This window comes from Zophobas morio, unplaced genomic scaffold, assembly GCF_036711695.1.
Source record: "Zophobas morio isolate AGI-343-1 ecotype UQ-CSIRO unplaced genomic scaffold, CSIRO_AGI_Zmor_V1 ptg000178l, whole genome shotgun sequence".
NCBI classification, from domain to species: Eukaryota; Metazoa; Arthropoda; class Insecta; order Coleoptera; family Tenebrionidae; genus Zophobas; species Zophobas morio.
This window is the reverse complement of record NW_026972282.1, coordinates 36,961-51,361: the sequence shown is the minus strand read 5'-3', so window position 1 is coordinate 51,361 and position 14,401 is coordinate 36,961. Positions and strand designations below refer to the sequence as shown.

Below are 14,401 nucleotides of genomic sequence, written 5' to 3'. Positions count from 1 at the left end.
GCTTCTGAGATAAATGTTGACCTAATCTTATGCTATTACTACATAATGAAAGGAGCACTACCATCAGCTATTAAGTGTTTTCATTTGCGACATGCATCCTTTTTATTAAGCTTTGCTTTATTGCATTCTCTAAATGAAGCTCTCAAGTGTAAAGAAAAGAACGAGTCTTTCGCAGGCAATTATTTTTTGTCTTTGTTTATTTTGTCCTTTTTATAAACATCTTTTATAAAAGATAGGCGTGCTGAATTTTTATACCTAAACTTAATTAAAACAATTTTTTATCATATAAAAAAGGAATTGAAGGAGGAAGAGGTAAACTCATATAAATATTTGGTTATGTTCAACTTATATTAACTTATTGTAAGCTGATACCTGCATATACAGCTTACGCTAAATCCCTAACATCCCACAGTGTTCACGAAGACGATTTTTACCTTTTGGACCATTTAGGTAGAAAGTTGTTTTTCACTCTTAAAGCTGTAACTATCTTTTTAATTTATCGAAGGAAACATACTTTCAGTATTGTTATTTATTAATCATTTTATATTTTATATATTACGGCAAAAAATATTATTTTTTTTTAAACTGTACAAGTAAAAGCAGTACTATTCGGCTTATTGAAGTATAGCTATTGTTTTAAAGTTTTGATTATCAACCACTTTTCGACAAAGTCTTAAGGGTAATAAATACCTTATTGTACAGATAATATATTTAAACTTCTAAAATCCCAAAAGGCATGATATATTTTTGAAGGACAATCTCTTATAGACCCTCAAATTTCCACAACCAACACTATTTTAACTTAATGAGGGCATATACAATGCTTCCTTCTTAATAATATTAACTAAAACGTTTATAATTATATCAGTAACGTTATTAGTGAAGAAAGTAGCTACATAAAAATTGTTAACAATAAATAAAGTCTCCAGCACACAAATTTTTAACTTGCAGATTCCTTGAACGAACGGCTAACAAACAACCACCCTCGATTATTTCCGTGGGTCGTCGTTTTCCACGTGCTTGATGCTGAAAAAAAGGCGGGCAACTGGCGGAGAGTCCTCGAAGTTTATGAACACGCACAGAAAAATTATAAATTTTCGCCACACCCCAGCATTTACGCAAGTCTTTATTCCTAATAGCTTATGCCAATGTTGCCATAATGATACCGTCTTCATGCTACAATATTCGTTTTTTTCTTACATATATTAATAACTGTTCTGTAGTTAATAGTGTTGGAAGCCTACGGCATGTTGGGGTTCCTTGATAAAGTTGATCAAATATACAACAAACTTTTGTCTGGTCATATGGAAATACCTTCTGAAGTGTAGGTCTTAATATAGTTTCTTTTTAACTTTTAACAAAGACTAAATTCATTAGGAATGACCTTTATAACGCTATTCTGGAGAGGAAAAGGGAAAACAAAAGAGTAAGGCAGAAGGTCACCAAGTCTTTTTTATCGCTTTCAAATAATAAAATTAATTAGCCATGCGATTGTCATAAACATGTAGTCTCATAGAGTAATCTTTCTTGTAGCAAAAGGCACACTCCATTCCAGGAAACTTCTTAATGCAACTAATACAACATATTATTATTAGTAATGGAGTAAGGAAAGGTTTTATACTTCGAGTGAAATTCATGACCACACTGATATACGATAACCAACGGGCTCATGGTTCCTACGCGTTTCCTATAAAGTTAACACACACAAATAGTAAATCATGAGTTTAACAATACTTTTAATTGTCTTCCTTGGTTGGATAAAGAAAGAGGAGCCCGCAATAAAAACAAATTTCAGCTCCTTCGATGCTCCCGAGGTTCGACTTTCAAGTTATAAGAAGAAAACAGTAGGCAATACTCATGGCGCAAAGTGCATTCTACGCATAAATTTATTATTTAGATTGTTAGCCTATAACGACCAGATTAGGGAAGTTATTGAATTTCATTGGCCACTTAATTGCAAGCAGCTCCACTACTACACTTTCATAATAGAACTTTAACAGGGAGTCTTAGCGGTGTGCACTACTGCAGTGACATGCCAGGCTGGCGTATGTAAAGAGCAATCTCTTGAAACTGTAGTTGTAAGGCGATAATTCTCGTAATTCGCTATACTGTTGACAAGTTCAAGGCTAATTTTTGGGTATGTTGTAAGTATAATTACTTATTATTATCATATTTATTACGTTTGTGCCTCAAAGTTATAATGCTCATAAAAAGCAGAAACCAAATTCTTTATCTCCTTGAAATATTTCAACTCCTCATCTGCCCAAATCAAATAATTCAAATTATCTTATAAAAATAATAAAGAAGCCATTGTTGTACTTTCAAGCAACGTGTAAACAGACCTAAAGTCTCTTAGCTTCAAAAAGTTAACAAAAAAATTCAGCAACAGTTTCCTTCGAAACCCTTAATATTTATTATGGTTTTATTCGACATAAAATAAGACTCTTTATAAAACAACCATTGGGACTGGTAAATACTTTGAAGGTTCCCTCAATTGCTAGTAATGCCTAATTGGATTCAATAAAAACACCCTATAGTAGCTATAACAAAAATAACTTAATAATTCACTGCAAAAACCTTAATAAAAAGTTAATTTAATTTAAAGACTTAAATTTGTAAACTTTAAACCTATCAGCCTTTGTTTTCAAATAATATGATTCTATTAACTTACATATTAATAATTAACGTAAACTTTGCTATATGAAAACGGTTAACAATTTGTTAATTCCAGCATCCCAGCACAATTTAACAAGCGCAAGGAGAAAGAGGCATTGGGTTAATGAAAAGGCACTTTCTATAATGAGGTAATTTGGTTATATGTTGGGACGAGTCAATCAAATCTTATCCACACTTGCATTAAAAGCAAGTCACACACACCTTGAAAGTTTGTCAGAGTATTCTATGTTTGCATGTTTAAGTTGAAGCCTAATTGAGTTCCTCAAAATTTTTGCTATTACCGCATTTAAAAAAATTAACTCAAGGAGTGGCCAAAAGTGGTGATCCGAGTTCAGGATTAGGCACAACAAAAAATATTAAAGCACTAACTTACTACAGTTTACCGCGATTTACTAAGTTAATTATGTTAATACGTATGTGCGTTCAACTATGCATACGGTGCTTTTTCTTTTTACATTATATGTTTCTAGAGTTGACGAAGACCAAAAACTTATGAACAATAACATTATTAAATTAAAATGTAATAATATGTGACCATGAAAACTCCCTAAAAATCTATATAAAAAAGAGAAAACTATATTATTATAAAATATATTATATATTAATATGAGCTTAAATTGTGAAAAACAAATTTTTAGTTAAAGTTTATGGTACCTTCGCAATCACTTCTTTTTTTTTTTTATTTTTACTAAAGTTATCTAGTATTGTGAATTTGACAAAATGTTACTACTTTTAGTTTTATATTATTACTCCTAGGGATAATTATGACAGTTAGGGCAGTAATTAAGTATATGATAACGCAATATTCTAACATTAGCCTGCGCTTGTCTATCAGTAAACTTGTAACTAAATAGTGCCCTCTATGGTTGGAAGGAGAGTGCCAATTTTTTAAACTAACAATATAGAATAGCGCTGGCCTACGAACGTTTATCTAAATTTGCAAAGATTACCAAAATTATGGATAAAAAAGTGACAAAAGTTAACTTTTCGTGGAAGCAGAACTTCCTTTTTAGTTATAAGCCCTTAATTTACTTATTACCTAATTAATATTCCTCCATGTTCCATTCCTGTAATGTTGTTACTTTCATAGATGTAAGTTAAGACCCACCCGCGTAGTCCCTAGAGTTTACTGTAACCTTCCAACAAAAAAATTGATATAATGTGAGGCATCGTTCATTGTACCATCCTGCAACTGCACCCAAAGACGAAGATCAGAGAGGCCAGACGTGCAGTTCGTTCGTATAATACATAAATCATTAAATAAATATATTTCACGTGCGGCCTTGTAGGAAATAGGTTAAAATTACCTTGAAATATAGTCCAATAGATCAAAAATAAATTCGAGGTTGCCTGACCCCACCGCCCGGTCTATGAATTTCAGGCTTCGTAGCTTAGTACAAATTAGCTACCACCTAATATATGGTTTAAAAGACCTCTCATCTACGTATGATAAGTAATTTTAGCTTAATTAAAATGAGCAGTTATAAACGTAATGCTCTGATAAAGCAAAGCTCAAGATTTTCCTCTACTCTGAAGGTTTTATAAAAAAAAACAACCTTAATAGTGAACTTATGGGGACGAGAGATTGTTGTCAAGAACGCGTAAGCTCAATCTCAATATAATGAGTTTACGTATTTAACCTGTTAAAGCTACCACTTGGCGTTTATAGAATTTAAACATCTCATCCGTTACACAGTTATGGAGGTCGTAATTCGTCTTAATAACCGCTTCCTTACAAATTAAAATTCGGTCTTGGGCAGTAACCATACAGCGAAGCGGAGGATGGCAACCTATTGCTAGCCTTTAATATTGCTATTGCCAGCCTTGGACTCAAGGAATAAGCATCTGTATGGAGGCCTGTATAAGTACGATCATTCGTTCGGTGTACGATAGCGATCTGGCGACAAAAAAAACAATAATTACTAGGTTAAGGGTGTATAACATTGAAAGAGGTTCCCAAGCCTTCGTCACAGTTTAAGTCTCTCACTAAGAGTTCAAGCAACAAAGCTGTTATATCACTAATTACCTAACTTTAGATAATGCCGGGCTATAGCCTAGATCGCTATGGCAAAAGCTCATTGAAGGATTCCTGCGCGCAATTCTCGGAATAATAGGGGGTTAAGAATTAGCATGTACTATACGGAGAGCTCAAGGTGGTGTCTGCAAGATGATTTTATAGAAAAGGGAGGGGGAAGACGATAGTGCTTTTAAAGGGCAAGCAAAATTTAATAAAAAAAACTTAGTGGTACAGAGCCTGCTTCGATGGTCATGCTTCAGTTGTTTTATGCAAAAAATAAAAAAAGAATGGCAGGAGGTGGCTGCATCGCCTGTGCTGCCTCCTCAACTCGGTGATGACCTTCACCTTTTTTTAACGTGAGATGGAAAATAATGGTAGTCGTGCTGTTACCAAAAACACTGCAACTAGCACCTAACACTAACCATAACCCTTAATTAGTTCACTTTGTGTCAGCCTAAGCCTATGAGCAGGTATTAAATTCCCTGTATCAATACTGGGTGCATTATCAAAGGTGAGCGATAGAAAGTCGTCCGTATTTGAAAAATAATGGCCGAATGAAGGCCTGCCTTTCCTGGGGTCATGCCACCCTCTACGATCTTTAGGCGCCATTGGTGCTTTTTCTTTGGGCTTCATGGATATTCGTATCTCTATCTGCCGGACTTAGTTTTAACTCAAAGTCGAAGAGTTATGATTCTGTTACCTGCTTCAACGAAGCCCCAGGCCCAGGGTCCGCATGTACTATAGAAGGTTTTATGAGAGACACACGTATCGATAGGCTCTTAGAAATGGTAAAAACCAGCTGTCAACATAAGTCCTGCGGTAGGTTTTACTTAAAAATGAAAAACTAAAATCTTGATTATAAAAAAAATGTATTAAATATTAATAAGTAAAAAAAATTAAAAATTAAATTCTTTAAAAAAAAATTATTTTAAATAAGTAAAAATTAAAAACTAATTTTTACTTTAAAGAATAAATAATAGTATAATAATAAATAAATTTCATTTAAATAATAAAAATCTTAATCCTACCCTTACCTATGCCCCTATTAGGATAGTGGCTCCCTCAGATCATACTTGGACTGACCCGCTGTGGTTCCGTTTTGGATTATACCTACAGGCGCAAGTTATGTAGCTGTGATTGTTATTCGCCACCACGATTTTTGCTCACGGTCAAATGTACGCATATTATATCACCTAACTTAGCTTTTTGGTAAATTATCGCTTCCCAAAAGAATATTTATAATGTATTTACCAATAATATCCGCAGTCATTCCATACTAGGTTTAGAGACTCAATTATACTGTATCAAGAAACGGCCATGTGGTAACTTGCAAATATTGCAACTAACCATACTAAAAGTTAAGAAGCGTAAACTGAATGTGTGAAGTATAACAGCCTGAAATAATATAAAGTCATGTCTAACAAAAAGAAATATTATACTAGAATAGCTTAAACAAGTAATTAATATTTAAAACTCATTTGCAAAACTCCCATATATAATGTGCGCATGTTACTCCTTCAAAATCAAGTTATAATAACTCTATAGAAAACAAAAGGGGACTTTTCCTTAAATAATTACATGCAGACGCGAAATCCGATAACAGATGTACTGATTTCGGCAAATTAAAAAAAAATTATTTTTCACAACAAAGTTTGCCTCGCCACTTTTAATTTAAGAGCAAAAACTGTTAAGATAGAGTTGACTTTAAGCACCAAGCAGAAATTATTTATTATTAATTAAAATGACGCCTTTCTCAAAGATATTAGGTTTTAACCTTTAACATAATTATTACATATTAATAAACTATGGGCCAAAGTAATATTTTAATTTAAATATTTATTGAATGTTAGGATCTTAAGAAAAGGTGTACACATATCGTCTCGAAACAATAAGGAAAAACACGAAGTTAAGCAATCCAAGAGCAAAAATGATAAAATAAAAAACTTCTAAATTTCCTTGGTTTAAGTTGTCACGAATATAACCAGTCGACTCGCAAACTTTGATAAGATTCGAATTAATAGTTGCTCCAAAAGAGATTGCCAATAAACTAAGTGCCTGACTGACAGAACGCACGTTATTAGGAACTTCGACATAATAAAAGTCGCTAAAAGTAATAGCAGCAAGAATTTCCGCAAGACCGGATAGCACGAGTTGCGGAATCATCGTAAGGATGCTCAAGTCACTTTGAAATGGTTTTGGAGTGCCTTCACGGTATGAGCACTCGCTCAATTTGTTGGTATAAGGGCTTCCACGGCGGTATATCTCGACAGTGCCTGCAACAACCATCGTTAACGACGCCACGAGGAGACCAGCGCCTATACGCTGGAATGGCGTCACGGGGCAGCCCGTGCGGGCCAAGAGTGGAAATATTACTAAGTTAAATACCGGCACCATAGCAATAATAGTCACACCAATTGGCATGGGCAACTGGCCCGGTCGTAATAGTGTAGTATCCATTTGACAACCTTGCAACTGGAACGTGGACGACATCTGCGTGTAAACGCACCAAAACATGGCTGCAAATGCAATATAAGGGAAAAGTTTGAGAAGCTCCATCGACTCAAAAATGAACTGCTCGCTAAAGCGGCCGCTCTTAGCGGCAATCCGTAACCAGCTGTTGTCGTTAAGAAAGATCATGAGGCCCAACCCGATAAATGACAAGGACACCCCTAAAGCGCTGAGGGAAACGTGGTCCACTGCAAGGGTTATGGTAGATAGCCCTAATAGCAATGCACAGGGAGACGTCATGAAAGTATATAAAGTACGACAAATAAATTTAACCTAGGCTAAAAAATTGCAGTAGGAAACCAAGACACACCAAAAAGCCGTAAAAACTTCTACAGGCCGAATAATAGCAAATCCGTATAAAGTTTGTAAGAGCCGAGCCGGAGTGTGCGGGCTTGTAAATTTTCCTGGAAACTGTATAATTTTTTATAATTGTTATTATATCAAATCCATTAACGTAGATAGAATTTATGATTGCAACATTAATTTTTGCTACGTACGTCATTTCACTTTATAACTGTGTCACTGCTTAGTTCAAAGTTTTAATTTTTCATCGTTAATAAAAATTAAAATATTGCAACTTATGCAATGCACATAACACAATATTAAACCACTGCACCCATACGCAGTACTAATGAGAATAGCTAAATGATATAAGCCAACAGATATACAACTTAATTAATGAACGCTTGTATATTTTTAAAACAGACTCAAAAGTAAAAAAATCACTATTATCAAGCGAGCAAAATTTAGCAAGTGCTTCTCTAACTATTATTTCTCTTTCATGAGCCATTACTTAAATTCGAAAGATTATTAATATGATAGTAAATAATAAAGTTCGGCATTGTCACGCGACGCTTAACACTTTTTACTTAAGAAGCCACTAATTATACAGCCCCCCCTAAAGTCAACACTAAACGAGGACAATAAAAGGGCACAATAGGTAAGTTGACCCACCAAATAAAGGCTACCTTATACCTATTAACCCTAAGTGGGAAGCCTAAACAACATTAAGCACCTAAAAGGATGAGTAATAAAGAGGCAACGTAAGAGGCTACTGATATTATGAAGGAGTAAAAATAATTAAGTCTTCCTGAGGGGCCTCCGAATCCTAAAGAAATATCAATAGTCCTCTGAAACTATAGTCATTTCAAAAAAAGGCACATGTTGAACCTCCAGAGGCGTAATGAGAAATAAGTCCCGATGATAAGGCGGCGGCGACATTCCCAAACATATAAAAATACTGAAAGAAGTCTTTCTGCTGTTTCACTTGCTTGGCATCGTTAACATTAAATTGATCGGCCCCTGTTTTATCCACCAATCAGATAATACAATGTGCTTAACTATAAAATGGTTAGTGACCTAAAACGGTTAGAAGGGGTCGTGAGCCACCTGCGCCGAGAGCAAAAGCAACATAGCCTAAAAAATTAGTATAAATTTACTTCAAGAAATTTCTTTATTCTCAAAAAATTTATACTTTTTTATTTTTTAAATAACTATTTTTTGATTTAATAGAAAACAATCAAAATTCTACTAAATAAATATTGTACCAATAAAAAATATCCAAGTTTTATCGATAACCGGATGAGAGGAAAGGGAAATTAGCCCTGTATATATTATGTATATATGTAGTAAATTCGCTTTCTCCAAAATTATGCCCAAAATACTTCATAATTCCTTTATTATTTTTATCAAAATTTTTTAAAAAGTAATAACAGAGCCTGACTAAAAAGTAAATTATCTGTAGCCCTGCAACTTTTGTCTATACATAATTACTATTATTAGTATACTTTATTTAATTTAAAACCCTCCCTGCCTGTTTAGTTTTATAATACTTAAACTTTTACCATAGCCAATAGTTGCAATTATTAAACTCGCAAGCAGAACATGATAACGACCTAATTTTAAAATAATATGCATAAAAAAATTATCAAAAAAATATATAAAACACAGTTACGCTAAAATCTTAAAACTCGCGCTTCTCGAAACTATAAAACTGCAAAAAATACATGAGGAAAATAATAAAACAATCTTTTAAACGTCCATTATAAAGAATCAATCCATAGCGAGGAGCAAAGGAAAAAGTAAGAGATACAGGTAAATAAGATAAGAGGTATACGTAAAAACTCCAAAAACTAACTGCTAAAAATGCGCAAATACAGAGTTAGACTTAATAAGTAAAATTCTTACAAAATGCATTTATTTTTATAAAGAAAAACCATTTTAAAAAATTAAATTTCAACCGATTACCTTGGTTATAAATTAATTCAACAAATAACATGAATAAGGATTTTCAGTAGTGATTCTGAAAGTACCCGTAAATAAGCGGTTACTAGTTTTTATAAAGTTATAATAAAATTAAAGCAGGCTTAAGGCTATAAAGAATCCTAAACTTTATTTTCTATAGTGACATAACGTGTGTAATCCTTTCCAAACTCTGAACACTTAAGTTTGTAGGCATTAAAATACACCAGAAATATATATTAATTATTATGAAAAAATTATAACAAGCGAATACATTGTATAACCCCTTTTTAAAATTAACTCCTAAAGTAGAAAGAATATTATAGTATAGTAATCAAGCAAATAAAAGCTAAAATTAATAGCAAAGCCAATGATAATATATTTTTTTATCTTAAAAAAAAAAGAAGAAAAATCAAAGATAAAAAAAGTTCACCCCACTTGGAATCCGCCAAATAGCAGAAAAGTAAGGAAGCCAAACTGTTTAAAGTCCAGAAAAGTTGTGAGAGTTGAGCAGCTGTGCCGCCTTTGAATCCCAGAAGCTTCAGGTACACCGTCAGGGAAAGAACAAGAAAGAAACCCAGTCGTTCAAAAAAATAGGAAATAAAAAAGAACAGTCCTATTCCTAAAAGAACATTTCCCTTATGGGGAGGTCCTTTATTATCTGCAAAAAGTAGTTAGTAGAGAAAATAAATTAATAATAAAATAGCAGCCTTTTTATAAATATAAATCCCCAACAATATTGCTAAGCCCTACAAATTAACTAGCTTTCCAAAAAAAAAATTAAAGTGTGTTAGAAAGTCTTTAATATAAGAATGTTAGTATAATGTAAATAGTCAGATTCCGAAATTTACTTTTATAAAGGTAAATACTAAACCATTTACGATGATTATTTACTAGTCCATATATTAATTACGTTATCTAAGTTTTATTTAATCCTCAATGACGTTAATAATACCTTCGATAAAAAATTTCTAAAAATAGCGACATAATTATAAATACTGCAAGCTATAAAGCTTCCAAGTCATTAAATAAGCTATAAATAAACTTTTTAGTTTAATACATTATAAACTAAAGCCTAAATATTCAATATTACCGACTAAAGACTCCTTATAACTTTTTTCTGTATCGTCCATAGCGTAACAATAATCTAAAACAAAGGATGAAATTAAAGGGACATGTCTACTTAACATACAATAAAAAATGTTTAAAAAGGTATATATACATAAAAGGAATATTATAAAAAAAGAAGAAGAAATAGCATTGCTAAATAGAAAAGTAATCAAAAGCTACATTCTAGTTTTTCCTTAGGAGAAGCAGCCATTGGAACTTTTTACAAGGCATGTTTCTCCACAGAAACTCCTTTATTTTAATTAGTAAGATAAACAGCTACTAATCAGCTATGGAGTTTAAATTTAACATGTATTTTACAATGGCTACAATGTTATATGCGCTAGATTCATTTTTTTCAGTTTCCATTCCCCGCCAATGCAAATACGGCAGTTTTCAGAATTTAAGTTTTAATTCGTTATTTTTTAACTAACAATATTTTTAAATGAAAGCTATAATTTTTTATGAACTGCAATGCTCTCCAATATCATTCATCTTATTGTACACATTGTAAAAAAGGATTAAAATACTTTTAAATGTTTCTCCAAAAATAAGTTGCATAGTTTAACAACAGGAAAATAAAAATATATTTAATGGTAGCAAACTGAACCATTTGAAGTAATAGATTGCATATTTAAGATTATCTATAATAATAGTATGTGTATTAAGTTTGTACCACTAATTATTAGATCAAAAGTTACTTTTTTAAATAGCGTTCTAATTTACCCTGTTTTACCTAAGAGTATATATTAAAAACTTTAAGTAAACTAAGTAAAGAGAGGCTCATAGTTCCAATTAACATATAATTTTTTAGACTTGTAGTTATAAACTTTATGCATTTTTAATGAGCCTTTTAATCTTATTAATCTCACAAAAAAGTGCTTGCCCCAAGTGGGGAACTGATATATGCGAAGGTCTGGTTGGCAGCAATGCTTATTGGTGCCTCCAAAAGGCCTGGGGTATAATGAACCACCTGTCATAATAATGAATTTTAGCGGTCCCACTATACTAAGCCTATAAAGCGAAAAGCTTGAGACCGATAAGTCTCCGTCATCCCCAGCCCACTGCTGGAGTACTTGTGTATCATGCTTCGACTAAGCAAGCTGCGCTTAAAAAATTTTAAGCATCTGCCTCTCTTCGGGTAAAACTTCTTTTTGGATAAATTAAAGTACGTTGTTATATATACTACATTCGACAGTATGAGGTTTGCCTAGTTTTAAGTTAGTTGGAAGATGTTTGCTTAGTAATATAATGAAAAATTAAATATTGGTGCCCAAAAGCTGCCGAAAAATATTAAAAAATTAAGGCTTTGCTTATTAAACCTAGCTATAAACAAGTTGAAGCTTTTTCGTTTACTTATGCAAAGAAGTATTAAATAAGTAATTTAGGCTTGTAAACCAGTTATTACCTCAGCCGAAGTTTAAAATATCAGTGCTAACTAACATTGGCTTAAAGTAACTGTACAAATTTTTACTAAAGAGTATTGTAACATAAATTATCAAAATGAATTCTTTAGGAAAATTAACTTTTACTTTGTAGAAAAAATATTATAATCTTAGTTAATATTCATCCGTCATTTTACGTCTTTTCGACTATATTTTGATTTATTGTTGTTGCTTCTTTACAGTCAAATAGTTAAAAATACTTCAGCATTTTGTGGGAAAGCACCCTGCTATGTAAGAGAATGTAGTTATTTCTTTAACTTGTATGCTTTTAATTTTGGTTGAATGAAGCTTTTAGCATAAATTTGCGTGTTCTAGAACTAATTTGGCATCTAAATATAATACTAATATTAGATTACTGTACTAATGATTAAAAACTCCTGTTATAAAATTATTTGGGATACTTTATGTACTAACCATATAAAGCATTATAACATGTTGAAGTAAAAATGGCAAACAACATCAAAACATTATTTAAAAAGGGTCCCCCCTTATGCGTGAGGTGCTCATAGTTGGGGTAGCCTGTTGGAAGTGATTCTGGCAAGCGTCTCCAGGTGGCCTAGGGTCTTGTGCTAAGACTGCCTCCCTCAGTGGTGTTTTAGCGTTTTTCTACTACACTAGGCCGAAAGGCGGGGGTCCGTGTCCGATATTTTCCGCTTTTTCAGTCCGAGACAATCATAGCCCTATAGAGAGCATACATTAGGGGGCGCTCGGGCCCCGACCAGTTCTTTAAGGGGAATTCAGGTTAAGCGGTTTAAGGCCTGGAGAAGACCGGCGGTAATATACCAGTGTTAAAAAAAATTGTTTAAATGGTTTTAACTTAAAGATCTTAGAGCAAGAAGTTATTTCCTGGGTAGAGGACCAGTTTTCGCTTTACACCGCAATGAAATTAAATTACTTAGACTTTATTAAAGTGATATTACTATTAAGTGGCTTTTACTTTGTACCTACCCTTGTTATCTGCAAAGTCATTAACCTTTTTAAGTTATTTTTAAAAAAATATGTACGAAAGTTATTATATTAGCATTTCAACTAAGTATTTGCATCTATAGCTACATTAGAAAAAGCAGCTACACTACAGCTATGTTTAATAAATTTGTTTTGTATGAATTTTATTTATTATTTTATAAATTAGAAAAGATTATTATAACTTGAATTAATTAATTTAATATTCCCCATCTTATGCTTTTAATTTTTATATTTATTCTTGACCAATAAGTAGCTACCAAATAAGGAATAAGTTGCCTTTTGCATAATTAAATAAATACGCCTTGGTGACAAACGATTAACTTAAATAATTTTAAAAATGTTAATAGACTTAAAAACATTATAAACTCTAATCCTGTTGTAATTTTGACCATTTTCAAATTGTCCCTGATTATTAAGTCATTGTTAAAGTCTTGGGTTTTATTTTCAATTTGAAGTGGAACGACAAGCCAAAATAATAATATGAAAAAAAAGGGCAGAGTAAAAAGTAAAAGAATAAGTTAGCTTATATTATATATCATGTATTTTATAATCTGGTTGTGCGTCTGTTTGAAAGCTAAAGTCTGCAGGTAGATAACCTTTTAAATAGTGAATGTTAATGTTGAGTCTCTTAGCTATGAGATCGGCCAGGGGGTGTTGAGATATGGCATAATATACTATACTGGTTAAATTCATTCTTGCATAGGGTTACTAAGAGAGGAGTTAATGTTTTTGGTTACTCTTATATCAGTGAGGGTATTGCTTGCGCTCTGTATATGAGCTTCCGTGTAAACTTCACTTAGCTTTCGCTTTTATATGACATTATCATACTTTGGTCGTAGGCAAATAAGCCTATAATGGGCCTGAGGGGGAAGTAATTCTAATCTTGTTGCCTGCCCTAGCCGTGTTTTTTATTAATAGGGAAGTATCCATAGTAATACCAAAATATAAGGAGGGCGTGTAGCAGTTTATAGATATATACCTCCACTTCTCTGCGGAAATGCTTCCAATTGAAATATTGTGTAGATCTCAAACTTTTTGCAATATGCAATAAAGCATAAGAAGTCAACTGTGCTTTTGTATGCTACTACTTCGTGTTTCCATTAGGAGAATTCGTGTCTGGCTCTTGCAAGTGTAGGGAGTAGCAGCTTCGTTGTTGGTATACTTTATATTTGACAAAAATGTGTTATCAGTTCTAATTGTTTGCATCCGCACTTACCTGTGTTTTGTTCTATTTCAAGCCTAAGCAGCTTGATTAAATGGGGTTTTACGTTAATATTGCAATTCTTTTTTAATTTACGGATCGTGACTACAACCACCGAATATCTAGCAATCATTTACATAAACACCAGTTATGAGCTTTTAAAAATAGAGTAGAAGATGATATCGACTAGGAAGAATTGGACATAACCATACATTTCTAAGTTGTCGGTCATATGCTTGT

General features: G+C 32.7%; 1 protein-coding gene and 1 long non-coding RNA gene across 2 annotated transcripts; one reads left to right on the top strand and one right to left on the bottom strand.

Annotated features, from left to right (window-relative positions):
- The first annotated feature begins 254 nt into the window (after positions 1-254).
- LOC135145711 (uncharacterized) lies at positions 255-1,112 on the top strand. The gene is made up of 3 exons (XR_010283543.1): positions 255-312; positions 366-450; positions 952-1,112. It is a non-coding gene; the product is annotated as an uncharacterized LOC135145711 (long non-coding RNA).
- Positions 1,113-4,506: 3,394 nt separating this feature from the next.
- Positions 4,507-10,763, bottom strand: LOC135145721 (uncharacterized). The gene is made up of 16 exons (XM_064077858.1): positions 10,733-10,763; positions 10,536-10,589; positions 9,876-10,103; positions 9,046-9,096; positions 8,749-8,805; positions 8,561-8,617; positions 8,372-8,503; positions 8,217-8,309; positions 7,475-7,612; positions 6,564-7,413; positions 5,767-5,803; positions 5,394-5,492; positions 5,116-5,344; positions 4,818-4,836; positions 4,703-4,765; positions 4,507-4,573 (listed from the first exon to the last, which is right to left on the bottom strand). Exons 1-16 carry the CDS (start codon positions 10,761-10,763, stop codon positions 4,507-4,509), a joined length of 2,205 nt encoding a protein of 734 aa, XP_063933928.1.
- Positions 10,764-14,401: the final 3,638 nt, after the last annotated feature.

What these genes read in the sequence shown, in the direction of transcription:
- LOC135145721 (XM_064077858.1), bottom strand. Translation starts at nt 10,763, where the DNA reads ATGGCTGCTTCTCCTAAGGAAAAACTAGAAT. An exon ending in TTTATTACTCATCCTTTTAG is followed by an intron (nt 7,613 to 8,216) that starts GTGCTTAATGTT and finishes AAAATTATACAG; the next exon opens with TTTCCAGGAAAATTTACAAG. An exon ending in ACCACAGCGGGTCAGTCCAA is followed by an intron (nt 5,493 to 5,766) that starts GTATGATCTGAG and finishes TTATGTTGACAG; the next exon opens with CTGGTTTTTACCATTTCTAA.